The sequence below is a fragment of the Microtus ochrogaster genome, chromosome X (genome assembly GCF_000317375.1).
Source record: "Microtus ochrogaster isolate Prairie Vole_2 chromosome X, MicOch1.0, whole genome shotgun sequence".
NCBI classification, from domain to species: domain Eukaryota; kingdom Metazoa; phylum Chordata; class Mammalia; order Rodentia; family Cricetidae; genus Microtus; species Microtus ochrogaster.
In genome coordinates, this window is record NC_022026.1 from 45,192,924 (window position 1) to 45,212,950 (window position 20,027).

Here is a 20,027-nt window from a genome sequence, read left to right on the forward strand (position 1 = left end):
CCAAAAACCACAGAGAAACCCTGTCTCGAAAAACCAAAAAAAAAAAAAAAAAAAGTTGTCTGAGGGCTGCTTAGCAAATGTAAAAAAGTCCACAGCAGAAAAAAAAATTAAAATGTGTTTAAATCACTGGCCTTAGAGGACAATGGGGATGGAGAACCAATCCAATTTCGGTGTATAACAGCTTCCCTGGTGAAAATACTTCTACCTTTGCCAAAGTCCAAGATTCAACATGAGCTTAGGCACAATCAGCCCCTGCACGTTAGCAAGAGCCACCCCAACATAGCATTCATTTATCAAAGACGTATGTCAGCAAATGTCCCGGAGTGAATAATAGAACTCCATCGACTTTCCACTTACACAGAGATTTGGCAAGAGAAGTCTGGGAGTCTAAGAGGAATGTCATTTAGAGCTGGCTAATATTTCAGACTGTGACAGGGAACGGCATTTTATTAGGTGTGCTTTACTGACATCCTCTGCACACAATGCACCATGTTTCTATCTTCAACTAATTCGTATGTCACACCCAGAACCCACGTGGTCCACTCCTGGACCCTGATTTTGCCATGCAATATGTTTGTGATACTCTTTTAATAGAGTGAGCTGACAAGAGACAGACTCAAAAGGACTGCTGAATTGGTATTTCTCTGCACCCCGTATCAGGGTGGTGTGCTTGACGGCAGCGTTGATTGGTCTATGAGGAAACTTTAATTTAGAAATAGAGTTAAGCATGTCCAAAGGCCTCTAATCTTGACATGCTGTTAGATGCCTGTTCCCCATGCTCCTTACTGATGCATAAGTGAAATCACGGTGTCTATCCAGAAGGGCCCATTTGAAATGTTCTACCCCAAGGAATGCTTGGGTAATGATACCAGAGTCATTTGCAGGCTGAGAACTTTCAGTCTACCGTGAGTTTCTAGCCTCCTACTCGAAGCCTTCAAAACAGTACCGTAGAAATCAGACAGACTGCATCTTCCTTTCCAGATCATTTCGGTGATATTGCACCCATCTGGTTATCTTCTGAACCTAAAATAAGTCCCTCCAAAGTATATCCTATTGTTTCTGACTACTTGTAGTTATAAAATGAGCCAGATCAGATAATAAAATACTTTCCATTGGTAATCTTTGCCAAGAATGTTAAATTGAATAATGCAGTTAAGGAAAATTGAACCCCCAAAAATGTAATTGTAGGGTAGATTTTTGCCTAAACAATCATAAAAGGGCAAAAAAAATTTAATTTTTTTAAATGTTAGGGTCCAACTCCTAAGTTTCCTCTTTTCATTTTCTTTATAAGAACTAGTGTCTCACACTCTGTCCTACACATTCTGGTAACTTCCATCACTGACTGTGACATCATCACATGTATATGTATACTGGAAGTTCTTAGCTAACACAACAGACTATTCATGGAGAATCAAAGTGCTGCCAGCACCTTATTTTAAAGTACACATGTACAGTCATTTGCAAGCTTTGATAACTATAGTTGAAGTGTCTGATAGCTAGATTAAAGCATTGTCCTTCATTTTAATTATTTCTTTAGCATGTGTTTCTGTGTGTATATAGGTTTATGCATTGTGTGTGTGTGTGTGTGTGTGTGTGTGTGTGTGTGTGTGTGTGTGTTAGTCTGGCTAGATTGACATTGGGTATCTTCCTCAATTGCTCCCCACTTCAGCTTTTGAGACAGGGTCTCTCACTGGATCTGGAGGTAGGCTGATGACCAACTAAGCCCCATTGATCCTTTCTGCTCCTCCTCCTAACGCTGTCTACTATGTGCAGCTTTCCGTGGGTTCTGAGGATTCGAAATGGGAATACTTGGCCTATGCCTCGGGATGCCCAGCCCAAGGCATCCTCACTAATCACTGAGGATGGTGATGAAGGAGAGAAAGTCAGAGGCTGAGGAACTCAGGAGCTCACTGACTGGCCAGGGTAGCTGAAACTTGGAGGTCCAAGTTCAATGAGAGTTCAAGTTCTCTGTTGCGGCGGGGGTGGGGAGTAACTGAGGAAGCAACTTGATGTTGATCTCTTTGTAAACCTACACACATGTGCTCATATCCACACTAACAAATGCATACACCACATGTACCACACCACACAAACAATGCAAGATACACACGTTTTAAAAATGGTATCGTACTAGGTCACACAAAACCATTCCAATCAAATATATAATGTACTTTGAATATATTTCCCTCATACGTCACTACACTAACCCTTCTATTCTCACCCCTCACTTTGCTCCCAAATTAATAGCACTCATGTTTTTACTGTATGCAGTCTTCCAAGATTACTTTTGCCATCCAAATTGTGGCCTTCTAACCCAACACACTACCTACACATGTTGATGTTGCATTAACTGAACAGTGATGTTTCATGCTGTGTAACAGAGAATGACTCACTACCAGTTCCTGCCATCTGGGGTTGAGGGGTGCCATTCGTGTTTATGAGCAAGAGAAAAATGAGGTGCTAATGTGGAGAAGCATTTTTCTGGATTCTCGTTTTAAGCTTTGCAAGTGAGAACATTTTTAAGAGCTATTTCTGTTTGGCCATTTCTTTTTCTCTGGTGATGGGCTGTTGCTCTTTTGTTTTTTCTCATTAGCAACCTCATGGAGGGGTAGATATGAGCAAAGCAAGGAGAGCAGATTCAAATGATGTCATTTGGCCTGTTGCTCATTGGTTGAAGCAGAGTCCTAGGAGGCCAGTTTGGGGAGCTGGATTCGGTCCATGGTCCAGTTTACTTTGGACATAGGCAGCTTCACTCAGAGGCTCGAAACCATAATTCTATCTTCTGCCAGATGTTTTGTACATGTGGCCCATGGTCATGGGTGTGTGTGTGTGTCGGGGGGGGGGGAGCAAGGAATAAGCCAGTGAGAAGAAATGACTCAGGACAATTCGACCTCATGTCAAGAAAAACAAGTAGAAGTATAGGTCCCTCTTAGCCTGGAATTTCTGAACTCTTCATTTATTGAGTCCTGAGGCTAAAGGTCTGTCTGGTTAAAAGGGGTTGCAATTACTGGTTAAAAGAGGCTTAGCAGATCACTTGCCAATCTATCTACCATTCACCCCCCCCCCTTTTAATGACATTTAAGGCAAAATCATTTGCGAGCTTTGGCAGAGTCAAGACCCTAAGAAAGGTCTTCACTTTAAGGGGGAAAAAACAATTGCAAAGAATTCAAAATAGTAGTTCAGGATACATAAAAAAACATAAAGTTCACAAAAACTTGGATTACAATATGTACCCTATTTATTTATGGCTGTTTTCATACTAAATGGGCAGGGTATAGTAGTCCCAGAGATAAAAATATTTCCTCTTTGGCCCTTTCCATAAAGTTTGGTCTCCATTACTTTCTTATTCTACATAAACATTTCAAGACTCCTTAACACTTAAAATTCATGCCCTTTTTTACTATATTCTGTAGTGAGGAGCGGCGGGCTGCATTCCTGCCCAGCTTCCACAAGGCTAGCTTTATACCTGAAATAACAACACACAAATTGTATTCTTTTAAACACCACTTGGCCCATTAGTTCTAGCCTCTTATTGGCTAATTCTCACATCTTGCTTTAACCCATATTTCGTTATCTGTGTAGCACCACGAGGTGGTGGCTTACCAAAAAAAAAAAAATTTAACCTGCATCCATCTCGGAGAGGAGAGCTATAGCGTCTGTGTCTCACTTCCCTTCTTCCCAGCATTCTGTTCTGTCTACTCCACCTATCTAATTTTCTGTCCTATCAAAGGGCCAAGGCAGTTTCTTTATTAACCAATGAAAGTAACACATAGGCAGATGACCTTCCTACACCAATATTCCATTTTTGAAAATTATTTTTTATCTTAAAATTATATCAAGGTGAGACCTCCAAAACATATTTTTTTCTCTTTTTATAAAGTATTATATGATTCTCAAACTATCAAAGAAAATAATGGTGGCCTCATTCTTCCCAGATGGTTAACAATGTGCACACAGGAGCTCACTGCACTACTACTGAAGAGCTTTTGTTTATTTGTTTGCTTTGTTTTTTACAACGTGATTTTTTACTCTCTTGAATGATAAAAGAAGTAAATTTCATTTGGAGCTTGTAATTAAAATGCTATTCAGTGAAGGAGGCACCAAGCCCAATTATGCCACATTAAGAGTAAATTCTAATTACTGTTATTTCTAGAAGCGTCAAGTGATTGAACAATGTGTTTTTGGGAGGATATAAAGAACGGTTTAAATAGATCACCCTGGGTATGGCACCACACCCCACGCAGATGGCATTAGCAAGCCATCTGTTTGTTAACTGAGAATATATTGCCCAACGAGGATGTTCACTACAAATTGAGAATGTGTTGCCCAGGGAGGCTGCTGCATCCCCCACAGGAGTGTGATAGAGAGCAGGTCTCAGAAATAGGGAATCTCGGCCATACCCACATCCCTGTCACTCATCAGTGTGGATGGAGAGGAGAAGGGTAAGCCAATGACTGGGTCTCTTACTCTAGCTTCTTCCTGAAGCACAGCTCAAAGGAATATTCTTGTGTACGGAGCTGATTCAGGAGATGGTGTGTCAGGGAACAGCAGTCCAGATGTGAGCAGAGTTATTCAAGAAAGGAAGTGTAGTAGTTGCCTTTCTATTGACAGGACACAAACATGAACAAGGCAACTTATAAAAGAAGTTGTTTGGTTGGGCGCATGGTTTCAGGGGGTTAAAGTCCATGATCGAGGAACAAAGGCATGGTGGTAAGGACAGCTGAAAGTTCACATCATGATCCACAAACAAAATGTAGAGAGGGTGGCCTGGGAATGGCAGTCTTTTGAAACCTCAAAGCTAACTGCCCACACACCCAGTGATACACCTCCTCCAACAAAAACCATGAGTCCTAATCCTTCCTGAACAGATCTACCAACTGGGGACCAAGTATTTAAACCTAGGAGCCGATGGGGTCCATTCTCATTTAAACCAGCACAGCAAGGCAGGACAGGCATCTGAGTATATATTCCCTCTGTGAAAGACTTGAAAGTGCAGTGGGAAACTCAGGCATGGGCTCTGAGACAGCCTACCTGAGGGGTCAGCTAATTCCAGAATGTTAATTCTCCAGAGCTTTTGTCTTTCCTGACCGGGGTCCAGTTTCAGAAGACATGGCAGAGCTAGGGCAGTTGAAAGTTGGTCAGTCAACTACTGACAAAGCAGGCCGGGAGGGTTTTAGGTGGGACATTCACAGTACAGCTGTCACCCAGCCACTTGCTGTCATGCCCACAAAAAGCTGGTTCCTGTTTCCAGGAAGATGGCAATGGTTGGGGTGGACACAAGCAGAGGCGACCTGCTCTGTGTGACCTTCTCCTACCATCTGAATTCTGCCTCTTCTGTTACAATGTTGGCCAGGCTTGAAGACAGAAGCCGGCTTGAACTCTACATTGTAACTGAACAGAGTGTACTGCAAACCATGGAGGCTGTGGTTGAGAAACACTTGTGTATTAGTTACTTTTCTATTGTTGGGATTAAAAAAAAATGACAAAGGAAACTTACAGAAGGAAGCCTCTATTTGGCTTATGGTTCCTTTAGGATAAGACTCTGTCCTGGTAGAAAAATCTGGAATCCGGCAACCTAAGGTGGCTGGAGCTGGGAGCTGAGAGCTCGTAACGTGAACAGTGAGCAGGAAGCAGAAAGTAAGATCTAGCGATGGCAAGAATCTTTAAACTCTCAAAGACTATTTCCAGTGACTCGCATCCTCAACAAGGCCACATCTCCTAAACATCCCTAAAGAGCGTTACCAACTGGGAACCAAGAATTCAAATGACAGCTTATGGGGGCCACTTTCTTTCACATCAACATGGCTCTATCCTTGTCTCGGGCGTACAGATGTGAAACCTTGGCATGAAGAACTTCTTTTAGATATCTCACTATTTTCATACAAAATGAGAGTTGGTTTGTTCGCAAAGATGCATTTCTCAACCAGCAACAACATACAACCCTTAGAAGGAAAAGAAATGGCGAGATACCCCAAATATCTAACTTGTATTCTTCTACCTGCAGAGGGGTAGGCAGACTGCTCCTCTCACTGAAGCCCACTGGAGCGCAAACTCCTTATGGGCATGGAAACTTTTAACAAGCATAGCCATGCCTGTGCCTTCTGCCTGGGCCCCTTGTTCATGTTGGGCTCGGTCACTGAACATTCTGGAAGCTGCAAGGCTTCCAGATATGCTGCTCCAGATTTGTAGGGGAAGGAAGGAGGCACAGTATTCAATTACACACAACAGTCTCAGTAGTTTACCCAGTCGTTTGAATTAAACTGCAATACCCTTTACTCACCAACATATACATCTCCAGAGATGGTATAAATGAAGCTTGTCCACCCTGGAAAAGGACCAGAGACATTACAATATTAGTTCCCATACTATCAATTTATACATATTTATTACATATGCATCTTGATATTACATGTATGATATAACCATATATAATAGCAAAAAAAGAAAAGTTGAGGGTGAAATATTTTTTCTTTTAGATACATGTTTTAAGACTTTAGTTCTGTGAGCTATTTTTTTAAATTTATTTATTATATATACAATATTATGTCTACATGTATGCCTTCAGGTCAGAAGAGGGCACCAGTCCTCATTACAGATGGTTGTCAGCCACCATGTGGTTGCCGGAAATTGAACTCAGGACCTTTGGAAGAGCAGGCAATGCCCTTAACCGCTGAGCCATCTCTCCAGCCCCCTGTGAGCTATTTTTTATACCTATTACGTATTTGCATATTTTCTCCTCCCTCACACACACACACACATGCACACCAGCATACACAAACATACTTCTATACATGACAGACTTAAGAGTACTTGCTATTTAAGGGCCACCCAAAGTAGGCACTCTCCAGTTCACTTTAGCAATATATCTATTTGTCAAAGGTAATATTATCAAATTATTTTACTTTCATTTGTGTCTACGAGCTAGGTACCCACAGAAGTCAGAGGGGGAACAACAGATCCCCTGGAGCTGGAGCTACTCACATTTGTGAGCTGGATGCTGGAATTCGAACTACTGTCCTCCGATAGAGCAGTAAGCACTTTGCACTTTTGAGCCATCCGCCAGCCCACAAATTGTTTCTTACAACTCTATCACCATGCTGTAAGTTACAGCACTCCAGTCTTTATTCATGTTCAATTTGCAATACTCCCAAGTAGGCTGAAGTATGAATAATGAAGGAGTGTTTTTATATTTGGTTGAGTGCTGGTTTGCAGTGAACACATTCTTTTTCTATCTATCAATAACAGGTGCCACATCCTGAAGGGCTCTAGAGATTGACCTAACTGGGGCATTGACAAAATGAAGAGAAGATACACACACACACACACACACACACACACACACACACACACACACGGGAAGGGGGTAATCTGGGATTGGGTGGGCTTGACTCTCAGAGAAGCTGCAAACTATATATACAGTTGTGTGTGTGTGTACGTGTGTGTGTGTGTGTGTGTGTGTGTGTATATATATATATATATATATATAATCGTAACATGTTATATACAGTTGAACGGAGAAGCAATGTTATTGCATACAGATGAACAAGGAGCCAGGGTTTATGACATACAAGGAGGCAAGATTAGCTCTTCTCAGGAGGAGCAGCCTTCAGGTTGGAAACAAGTCAGCAGGAGATGGAAGCTATGCTGGACATTTTTAGCACAAACTCTGTACATTTGCCCTTGTAACCAGAGAAAAGCTTTGCCATCCCTCTGAGCCTCATCCAAGGAAGGCTTTGCTACTCCCATGCTGAGGCACTGGAGTCCTTGACATGGCTGTGCTCCTGTCAACAACAAGCAGGCCCTCAAGACTTCACTTGCTCCCTACCAAGGGGGACCTAAAATCTTTAGTGATGAACAGGTTTCAGACGGCCTGTAAGCTCCCTGTAATTGTCCACACAAGTTTTCAAAGAAACAGATCCTGGGATCTGTGGAGCTAACAGTTCGGAATCACTAACAGCCCATCCTTCGCATGCTCAGAGAAGCAACTGGTTTCCATAGCTACTTATGCACTGTACCCATGACTCAGAAGAGATGCTGTGTTCCCGCTGAGAGAAACAAACCCAGGAATGGCAAACTCAGAGTAGATGAAAATATCACTCCATATTCATTCCATGGAAAGATCAAGAAATGGCATTCATCGACAGATGGTGGCCATTAGACTGGAGTTTCTTTGGGAGTTGGCAATTTGGTGGCAAAGTAAAGTGAAAGAAAGACCGGGGAGGGCAGATAGACTCAAAAGGTGTGGTTAGGATGGAGAATGGGCTGCAGATACAATAGTGGCACAAGAGGAAAAAGAACTGGCAAACTTCAGTATGAATTGAGTCATTAAGAAAACTTGAATGATGGCTAAATAAACATACTTAGTCAGGCCAGGAGAAACATTTTCCTTCTCCTAGTCCACAGTTTTATGGGTTTTTTTTTCAATTTTTGTGTGTATATGTGTGCTTGTGCGTGTGCAGATGCGTACACCTGAGAAGCTGCACATGTGTGCATGTACACATAGAGGTCAGAGGTCAACCTTAGGTGTCCTTCCTCAGGAGCCATCCACTTTGTTGAGACCGGGTCTCTCACTGGGACCTGAGCCTCACAGATGAGACGTGGGTGGCTAGCCAGCAAGTCCCAGGGCTCTGTGGACCTCTGCCTCCCCAGCGCTAGCATCTCAAACGCACGCCACTACTTCTGGCTTTTCCTGAGATTTTACGAGAAAGAATCTAAGTCATTACTGTCTTGTTTCCTCCCCCATTCAGCCTCCCACAGCTTATTGCACTTCTATCATTGGTACACATTGTGGGTACAAACATCAAGAAGGTCCTGCCACTGGTATCCAAGTGGGACAGCGTGAAGGCGGAAGGTCCCTTGTAGATGTTGAAAACACATGCTGAGAATCTATAGCCCCATTCTCGTGTGCACAGCGGGGCTCTCCAAGGACTCCCGCTTCTCTCTAATGGATGATCAGCTTTCCTATTCCTATTTAGTCTAATTTAGAATCCTACTCTACAACCAAACCCCTTTCCTCTTAGCATAAAAAAATGTTTAGTCTGAAAATGGTTAACATTTCTTGTTCTAAGTGCAGATGGCTTTATTTCTTTTATCTTGGAAAGAAAAATAAATTAACATGTCATTTTAAGAATACCAAAGCATGGGCCAGCTAAACTGCAAATTTTTCTGTAATTCTCAGAAATACCCCATCATAAACGGTGAGCAATTTGGTATTTGCACTTTGGGGACTTTTTCCTTTTACATACTGCATATTATTAGCTTCAGAAGTAGAAGAAACTCAATGTTGTCTTTTAAATGTCTTTCCATGTCAAAACATTGAGCAGTAACTCCTCTGTCAGAAAGACTGCAGAACGTTCCACTGTCTTGAATGTGATTTTGTTCATATAATCAACCCTCCCTTCACACGTCTAAAGGCAGTTAACAGGTGATTATTTCTAGAACTGCCAAATCTTCATCACTCTCGGCTGCTCAGCGGAGGTCTCTATTTTGAATCTTTTAAATGATCCCCGTCTCATTTCTCCTTCGCTTCCTGCGTCACTCTCCAGACAGTCAGCTAGTCCACACTTATCACATGGGTCTATTTCCTTTCCTTCAAAAATCCTTCCTTGACAAAACCCAGAAGGACAAAGTGTGTGCTGTGAGGAGCCACCAAGTGACTGTTCTCCATGCATTTGCCTGCCTTCGCTCCTTGTTAAAGTAATCTATTAGGACACACAGTGTAACACAGCTCAGTATATAGAACACAGTTCACGTAGCTGGGTGGAAAGCACAGAGCATTAGAGCTAGTGGAACAGCAGCAGTGGAGAAATCCCTCCCCTATCTTCCCTGTAGAAAGATATCCACCTACAACATGCTATTTAGCTTTGCTTCATTTCTAGGGAGCACTGTTTCTCGGGGCTGCCAAAAAGAAAATAAGTGTCAAATAGTATAAATGAATGCAATCTGTACATTTAAGAAAAAACATTTTGTTCAAATTCCTCCTTGCTAAAAGCAGGATTGCGTTAGCTAAGGGCTCGCCCCTGTGCGGTTTTCAGGTCCTTCTTCCTTCCTTCAACACTCCTGTCACTTTTATGTTCTGCACTAGGAATCGATGTCACCCTCCAGTGTTTGTCATTCCCTCAGAGGTCACATTGCCTACATTTTCCTTGTGTCCACAAGCATGGTGGCCACCCTACTGTCTCTTTGCAGCTGCGAAGATCTTCCCTTCCCTCGGGAAATAACAAATCAAATCTGTTGAGATGAAGCTCATGTTTTTCGTCTAGTCCCTTAGGACAGTTAAGTCAGCCACACATACAAGTCCTTCAGCCAAACACAAAACAAATGTACAACGTGGCTTTTAAATGTGTAAATCATTTTCTGTGGCAGGGAGGTTCCTGATTCTTAAAAATATCCCTAGCGAGAGATTTCCTCAGCCTACATTCCTTGGCTTAAGCCAGACCATTTTTCTTCTGTCTTCATTAAGAGTTCATAATTCCAGTGAATTTACAGCTGCTCTTATGCATGTATGTGGCGGAAGAAGTAGGAAAACATGGCCTGCAGACACACCAGAAGTCAGTTAAATAGAAGAAAGGAGAGAAGGCAATGGGGCTAAGAAGAGAACATACCCATCCCCCAACTTAGGCTTATACCATTTGCCAGACCCCAAAGCAGCTATGATCCCAAGTGCCTGTATTGGAAGCCGCCACATGCAACTTCCTCAGGCTACGCCCTCACTGTGGACCTGACATCTGCCCCTCTTCTTCAGAATAAACTCTTTTTCAATTTATGCTTTGAAATAATTTGAGACTCATGAAAAATTCTAAAGATACTACAGAGAATTACTATATATTCTCCTAAAGCCAGCATACCACCCCACCTGCTTCATTGTGCTTCCTTAATGTAGGCCTTCTCTCTCTCTCTCTCTCTCTCTCTCTCTCTCTCTCTCTCTCTCTCTCTCACACACACACACACACACACACACACACACACACACACACACACTGAACATCTAGCCATTAGGAGGTATTTTAAACAAATTTTAGCTCATTTTTCTTTCCATCCCTTTCCTTTATACTTTCCTCAACATCTATGTAGGTCAGCACTTCTAATGGGGCTGTGACCTGGGCCTAAGATGAACCCATGCGCCCTAAAACAGCAATCCAAGTGCTCTACTTTTAGATTACAAAATACACGAAGCCAAGTGTGGCAGGGTCACTGTTACCCAAAACATAACCAAGAATTCTGTATATTCCCCTAAACGTTATATACAGGTATAAAACTGTCCAAAACAAAACAAACCTACAGTAGCAACAAGAATCACATGGCACGCCAGACTGAGTAGTCCCCTGAATATTGTAGTTTAGAATAGCTGACATTAAGATGAATTTTCTGGCCAGGTGGTGGCGGCACATGCCTTTAATCCCAGCACTCAGGAGGCAGAGGCAGGAGGAGTTCAAATCCAGCCCGGTTTACACAGTGAGTTCCAGGGCAGTCATGGATACATGGAAAAACCCTGTCTGAAAAACCAAAACACACAAACAAATAAATAAATAAAACGATGGATTTTCTGATCTCACTGCAGCTGACAGCTCACCACAAGACATAAATATAGTGATGTATAACTAATGGCTATCTCATAACTAAAAATAAAGAGCAAGAGGAAGCGAAGTCACTAAAGGGCCACTCATTGGTTGAGTATGGAACAAGGTAGCAGGTTAAAAATCACAGTAATGTTGGGCTGGTTATGAAATCGTACACAATCACTGCCTAATGGATCTTATAAGGTTATAGAATCTCTCTGTACCTCTGCCTCCTCATCTGAAAAACGGGGATGATCACACTGGCCTATGGGATTAGGGGGATTGTAGGTGTTAGCACAGGGAGAGTTCTAGAATAGTTCTGACAAACAGGAAGTTATGAGCACTAGCATTATAACAGAAGGATTCATTGAGCTGCGGCAACCGAAGATGGTCATGACACTCCTTGCCCTTGAGTGAGGCTCCTAGCTTCTTACCTCCATTCCTTTCTCATTCCCTTCCTTTTTCCCTAACTCCTTCTCCCTTTCTTTCTGCTTTCGACAGAGTCTCACTAGGTAGCTCAGGCTGGCTTCAAATTCCCTGTCTAGCCTAGGCTAACTCCACACTCCTCAAAGATTCTTCCTGCCTCTGCCTCTTGATCGCTGCCATTAAAGGCATGCACCACCACATTTTTTAAATGTAGTTCTATATCCATGCATTAGAAATAAATGTCATCAACGGACATAAAGTTTCAGTTCAATAGTACAAGTTCAAGATACTTATTTTTATAATATGGTACTAAAATCACTAACTGCAAATTCTCAAAAAAAATGGTCTGTTTAGGGGTTGGGGATTTAGCTCAGTGGTAGAGCACTTGCCTCAACGGACATAAAGTTTCAGTTCAATAGTACAAGTTCAAGATACTTATTTTTATAATATGGTACTAAAATCACTAACTGCAAATTCTCAAAAAAAATGGTCTGTTTAGGGGTTGGAGATTTAGCTCAGTGGTAGAGCGCTTGCCTAGCAAGCGCAAGGCCCTGGGTTCGGTCCTCAGCTTCAGAAAAAAAAAATGGTCTGTTTAGAGCCATGAAATGGCTGGGTGGCTAAGAGGACCTTTGCTTTTATGAAAAACCCAGGTTGAGTTTCCAGCACCCACAGAGTGGCTCCAGTTCTAGGGGATCCAATGCTTTTTTCTGATGTCCATAGTTACTAGGTACACATACATGCATACATACAGTCAAAATACTCATATATGTGAGATAAAACAAAAAATTCTAGGCTAGGTATGGTAGTGCAATCTTTAATCCCAGCACTTGGGAGGCCGAGGCAGGTGGATCTCTGTGAGTTCGAGGCCAACTTGGTCTACATAGTGAGTCCCAGGTCAGTCAGGGATACGTTGTAAGATTCTGCCTAAAAAACTGATCTATTTAAATCATTAAAGTAACTGTAAGTAATGTGTTAGGTATCTACATTTCGTCATTCTACAATGTATCCATACTTTAAAACACCATGTTGCACAGAAAGAAGGAATACTAATTTACTTGCCAATTGAAAATAATTTTAAAATGAGAGGCCGAGGATGTGGCTCAGTAGTAGAACAGGTACATGTCTCTGAGTTCCAACCCCACCATTGCAAAGAAAAATATTTAAAAAGAAAACTAATTCCAGAAAAGTAAATTATACGCCAACCCAAAAGACAAGGAAGAAAACACCTGGTAGACTACAGGACATTTTCATGACCTTTGATTTGGCAGTGATGATTAAAGAAGCCACAGAGCACACTGACCACTAAGGAGCAATCTGTAAACCCAAGAAAAATTTCATTGATTCCAGTATAGGAATAGAACAGAAAAATGAGAGGTAGAAAGGAGAAGATATTTATAATGTGCATGATGCTGACTAGAACTCAGAATATACAGAGTTGCTACATATCAATATGAAAAGGACATACAGCTCGCCCAAAGTAAAACAATATAAAATTTCTTGCAGGATAAGTTTACAACTGCCTCAGGTTCGTGTTTATCAATGCTTGGAGGACTAATTGATTAATAGCCATAACTTTTAAATGTATATCATAACTATAAGGAACTCTGAGATCAAGTATTCCAATGCACTACTAACTAAGCACTTTGCCAAGCTCTCTACTTGGTAATAGAACATAAGAATATTTAATCAACTTCAATTAACTAGCAAAACAATCCCTTACAGACATGCCAGGGGACAAGTTGAGTATTTGATATAGTGAACAAAAAAAAAATCACAATTTCTCTCTCTTTTTTCTTTTCTTTTTCTTTTTTTCTTTTTTGGTTTTTTGAGACAGGGTTTCTCTGTAGCTCTAGAGCCTGTCCTGGAACTAGCTCTGTAGACCAGGCTGGCCCCAAACTCACAGACATCTGCCTGTCTCTGCTGGGATTAAAGGCGTATGTCACCACCGCCCAGGCACCCTCTCTTTAACAACTCCTCCCAATGTACAATTCTACATGAATTATTCGAGTTTGGGGCTCCTCCCTAACAACAGAGACACTGTAAGAAGTCAGGCTAAGAATTCCAAGACACCTCCCATCATGTGTTTTCTCTAGGCTTTTTCAAATCATTAAAAGCATCACAGTGAGTTGGGGATGTGGCTCAGTGGTAAAGCATTTGTCTATCATCCATCAAGTTCAGGGTTGAAGCCTCAGTATGGAAAAAAAGTCACAAATTAGAGGAAATGGGAATCACTACTCATTTTTTTCACCACTGGGTTACACTTTTCACAGAGGCAGAAGTTGTATTGTGATTGTTTTAATTTCGTGTCTGTTGCTGTGATAAAATACCCTAACCAAAAGCAATTTTGGGGAAAAGGGGTTTATTTGACTTATAAGTCCAGGTTATAGTCCATCATTTCAGGGAAGTTGCATAGGCAGGAGCTTAAAAGCCTAGTCTCATCACACCCAGACAAAAGACAAATGAAAACACTTACACTGCCTGCCTGCCTGTTTGCTTGCTTGCTTGCTTTGAGCTAGTTTTCTTTGTTCTTACAAAGTTCACGGCCCAGGCCAGGAAATGGTGTTGCTCACATTTCGGATGGGTCTTTTCACTTCTATTACCAATCAATACAGTCCCTCACAGACATGCCCACAGACCAGCCCGATCTAGTTTATCATTGAGACACTCTTCCCAGGTGACTGCAGGTTGTGGCATGGTGACAATGGAAGCAAATCAGCGCAGCAGCGAACTCTATGATGATCCCATGGTCCCTGCCTTCGGGTGTTGTCGTAGTAATAATAATAAGACAAACCCAGCTCTTCGAGTGTGACCAGCACCTGGTGGTTTACTTCTCCTGGCCAGTACAGCAAGATTGACAGGGCATTGCTTCTGGGATTGCAAGATTGACAGGGCATTGCTTCTGGGATTGCTCATTTTCTTTTGCTCCCTCACATGGACACTGTGATAAAGCCAGAAGCTGTGTGAACCATCCTAGGAAGAGACCGATGTAGCAAGAACAGAGAACAGGCCAGTCAGCGAATCCTGCCAGCAGTCACCGGAGTGTGAGTTTGCAACTAAGGATGACAAAGATGCTGGCTGACATCAAGATAACACTGTAATAGTGACTGGGTCAGAGGATACAACCATGGTATGAGATAATATGAGTTGCCTTAAAGCACTAAGTTCCAGGTTGGTTTGTTATACAGTCACAGGAGTAGCTTGTACAATAAGATTCGCCTAAAGATAAACTATTAGCCTGGTATTAATGTTTAGTATTTCTACTAAGCTTTTTTCAATATTACAATGCCCAAAATATGAAAAATGAACTGAGTTACAGGAACTTGGGGTAAAAAATATCTGATACTATTACATCAACAACTTATTGCGTACGCTATCATCATCACCAAATACTACAAAACAAGCGAAATGCCATAGCTAACTGTTTCTGTGCCACATACCTTAGTTCCTTTTGAAAAACAATGGAGTGTTCCATTATGAAATAAAATAACATATTAGGAAATACTAAAAGAAAAGTTTTAATAGCAAAAAATTCGCAACAGTAAAACTTATACTAAGGTTAGTATAATATGTATTGACTATATTAAAAATAATTACCTAAAGACACCCAAAAGTGATTTTTTTTAGTACAAAATACTGAAATTCTCTTTTAAAATTGAATGGGTAAGATGTGGTTCTTTTCCTTTTTCCTTCACCTCAAGGCAAATACAGAAAGCAATTTCTACTGACGTTTCAAATGCTATCTTAGTTTACCACTGTCACTGCAGGTACCGACTTCATTCTGCTTCTACATCACTTGCCTTCTTTCATCTCCATAGTCACTGCTGCTGAAATCTAGCACGCCCACTTGGACTTCGCAGACTCTCCTCTCATCATGAGCTGGCCTCCATTCCCGGAGCAGTACCTAAGGTGATCAGCTTAAAAAATGGACAGCTGACTTTGGCTCATGGTGTAGAGGTCTGTGACTGGTTGCCCATGTGGCTCCTGGGCTTGTATGAGGTAGTGTGGTCGTGCAACATGGCAACCATGATTGGCAGAGGAAGCTTCTTGATTTATAGCAGCAAGAAAGAAAGAAAGAAAGAAAGAAAGAAAGAAAGAAAGGAAGGAAGGAAGGAAGGAAGGAAGGAAGGAAGGAAGGAAGGAAGGAAGAAAGAAAGAAAAGAGAATCCAGGATCTCAGTATCCTTCCTTTTCAGGAGTACATCCCCAAAGATCTAACCTCCCCCAGACACAACTTTCTAGGATTGCCCCTTCCCCTCCAGGAGTGATATAGGCTAAGGACCAAGCCTTCACTACACAGGTTAAAACCATAGAACATTCCATCTCAAGAGCCTTGGTTTACTCATACTTGCAAAGTTCCCCTGCTTTTTTTTTTTAGACAGTCTCGAGTAACTCAGGCTGGCCTTGCGTTCACTATGTAGGTGAGATGCCCTTGAACTCCTAATCCTCCCACTACTGCATCTACCTTCTGACTACCATGATTACAGGTCTACATTAACACACATGTCACTTTTTTGCTGTCATTTTGAGACAGGGTCTCATGTAGACTAGACTGGCCTCAAATTTTCTATGTAGCCAAGGATGACCTTTAACCTGCTTACACTTGCTCGAATTTGGAATTATAAGCGAGCTCCACCATACATATCTGTGAAGTCTCCTTTGCCATGTAACACAGTTTCAGGGCCTGACAGTTAGTACATGAACATCCTGAGGGAAGAAGGACATTATTCTGTCTACCAGAGTGGTACACTATCCATTGTCTGAAGATAGTTTTGCTATCGATTTATCTACACCATGAAGAAAAGCTATAAAAGAAGGAAAAGGTTCACTAAATGAAAAAATTTTCATATCATAACAATTTTCATAATTAACACTCCAAACCATGCTTTAAAGTACCCAGAAGCAGAGATGCTATGTAGAAAGGTGGAAAAAATAAAGTCAGTAGAAAAATAGGTTCTGAAGAGCAGAAAGTATAAGTTTCTTGAAAAAGATTGATATTTTCCTAGAAATGCAAACTTATGTCCTTCGTGATGAATGATAACAATATTGTCGGCACATCAATTTACAGCAAGAAAAATCAGATTGCCTTGCAAGAGATGCTAAAAGTCACCATGCAAAAAAAAAAAAAAAAGAACCCTACTAATTCTTATTTTAGCCAAGATCTAATGGAGAAAATGTGTGGCCAATGCAAAGGAAATGTAGTACTGTCAAAAACTCGACAGATTGGATTCTTTGTAAATGATGCATCGTCAGGCCCAATTCCTGATATCAACTGTCTTCCAAATCACCACTGCATGAAACATCTGTTTTCTGCGAGATTAACACAATCCAACAGAAATGTGCCTAGCCCAAAGGAAAGAAGGAGATGGCAAAAATTGATTCTAATGCTATTTATGGGAAAGAATTCCGATAAAACCTGGTAGGGTTCAGGAAGAATGTATCCAGGCTCTCTGTTAACTGTGTTTCCCTTGGGACGCAGGCATTTTCTTGGTATCAGAGGTGGGATGGTAGCAATGCGTGCTTCCATTTCTATCCAATCAGGCTGTTAATGACACCACCAAGTCAACATTAACTTAGACGGCTCATGCCAGAAGCCAAACACAACCCAGACATCCACGTCAAATCATTTTACCATGAGGAATAACACCATCAAATATGATAAGCTAAACATGCATGGGACACAGCCAATGGACCACACATTTCAAGGGATATTTCGTGTAATAAAGCATCTAAAGAAAATGGATTTAGACAGTTCTTGGAGCTGTAACGGAATTTGACCTAGAAAAAATGGTAACAAAGAAGAGAGATGAGGTAACCTTGATTTAAGCAACTTCATAATAAAATACAAGCTGCATAAGTTGGTACCTAGTATGTCTGAATATAGGCAGCCAATATCACTGAAACTGCAAATAAATAAGTCGTTTTGATTATCCAATTAGTTGTGTGTCAGACAGCAGATAGGAAAAGTGTCAAACTTTTAGATTTTTTTTTTTTTGCTAATTTAAACATAAAGTTCCCAGAAGACCATGCAGAAGTTTGAATTAACAAGAAAGCAGCTGCTTGGGCTTTGATTTGATTTTTTTTTCCTGACATGGCTATCAAATTCCAGAACCCGTCATACCTTTAGGAATAGGCTGGGAATGCTTAGCTCCTTGGTCCAACTTGAAGTCCAGATATAAGGTAGGTGTGCGTGTGTAAACCTTAGACTGAAAAGAAAAAGGAAACATCAACAGATTTCCAAGAGTAAGTTTCTTTTAAAATTATTTATTGTGTATGTATGCTCTCTCTCCATCTCTCTCTGTCTCTCTCTGTGTGTGCATGCATACTTGTGTGTGTGTACATGCTTGTGTGTGAGAGCACGTGTTTACCACAGCACGTGTGCAGAGGTCAGAGGACAACGTCGGGTGTTGGGCCTCATCTTCCACCTACACCTTGCTTAAGAAAGGATCTCTTTTTTTTTTGTTACTGTGCTAGATACTCCAGGCTAGCTGGTCCTCAAGCTTCCAGAACATTCTCTTGTGTCCACCTCCCCATGCTAGCACAAGAATGCTTGGATGACTGGCACGTGCTACCGTGGCTGACTGGCTGGCTGGCTTTTACATGGATTTGGGGATCCAAACTCAAGTTGTCGGGTGCCCATGACAAGCATCTTTACCTGCTAGACCATTTCCTTGGCCCCAGGATAAGATATCTACCTTCAGCTGAGCCTTTCTGTAGTAGGCCTGGGTCTGGACCCCTTATATTTACACTTCCTCCTAGCTTTACAATAAAAACAGCAAGATAATTTCAATATGTCATTTATCTCCTTACAGCTCCAAAGGCCCAGCATTAGGATTTTTATTACCCTATAATTGTTCCAATTTTGTCATTTTTAGCCTTACAGTTTATATGGAAAGTCATCTCATGCCCAACTGCATGTTTATCCGACCAGACTTGATAAAGCCATTTTCATTTTGAAATTCAAACAAGGGATCTGTATATTACTTTTCCTCATTAGATCCTTTTGCAGTGGGGGGAGCTGGTTGGCCACTGCTGGTTTAACAAAAGCTCAACCCCAAAGTAAAAGAAACATCTTCAGGTTTTCTAGTATAAACAGTGGTTTTCATTTCATTAACAGCTCAGCAGAGATGGTAATTCAATACGATGTCATCCTGAATTGTGGGCACAGATTTAAGTCTAACAGATTAATATTTGCTGTAAACTTTATGATGTCTCATTGCTTACCCAAAGCCCCAGTGACTATTGGATTTTTTTTACTTAAAAATACATATGAAAGGGAAAGAATGTATAATGCTGAGCTTGGCAAAAGCATGTAGTGACTGGCAGGCTTCATACAGTGCTGCCGGGCCTACAATTTAGTGCAAACACTTAAAAAAAATACTTGTTGACATGTAGCTCAGATGAATACATGAGCAACTTTTAACCTAACAATTCCACTCCTAAGTGTATTCCTAGTAGAAATGTTCACCAGAAGATGCATGCAGGAATCTTAATAGCCCCAACCAGGAAATATCAACATCAGGACCACTTTCCACAAATATGTAAGAACAGATTAGATGAAAGGATTATAATGCAATTTAACAGTATAATAAATAAACCTAACCATTTGCACCAACTTAGAGGCATCAAATAAGCATTAAAATTGAACAAATGAAGGCAGATTCCATACCTATAAACTTCAGAACAAGGCAAAATTAGAATATGATGTCAGAAATCAGGAAAAGTAGTTGAGAAGGTCGACTGGAATTATAAGAAGGAGCTTCAAACATGAAGAAAACCATGAAGATCCCAGGGGAACGGTAACATTCTGCTGTTTTGTCTGGCTGCTTACTTTATGGATATGTTTACTTGGTAAAAATTATCCAAGCTGTATTCTTGATTTGGGCACTTTCCTGTATATAAACATCATGCTCATAAAAAAATCCCCTCATATTATAAACCTACATTTGTAAATAGACATAGAGGAGAATCCAGAGTCCAGAAATTTTCAGTACCTTTGATAAGGGTGTGGTTTTGGAGAGCTAATTATGGAAACTGCATAGGGACA

At 41.2% G+C, this 20,027-nt stretch overlaps 1 protein-coding gene across 1 annotated transcript in view; it reads right to left on the reverse strand.

Annotated features, from left to right (window-relative positions):
- Pir (pirin) overlaps positions 1-20,027 on the reverse strand; it is a 97,940-nt gene that overhangs the window by 24,655 nt on the left and 53,258 nt on the right. Inside the window, exons 6-7 of the mRNA XM_005358759.2 lie at positions 18,102-18,186; positions 6,281-6,325 (exon numbers count right to left, since the gene is read on the reverse strand). Coding sequence (XP_005358816.1) covers positions 6,281-6,325; positions 18,102-18,186 — 130 coding nt within the window. The remainder of the gene's footprint in view (positions 1-6,280; positions 6,326-18,101; positions 18,187-20,027) is intronic.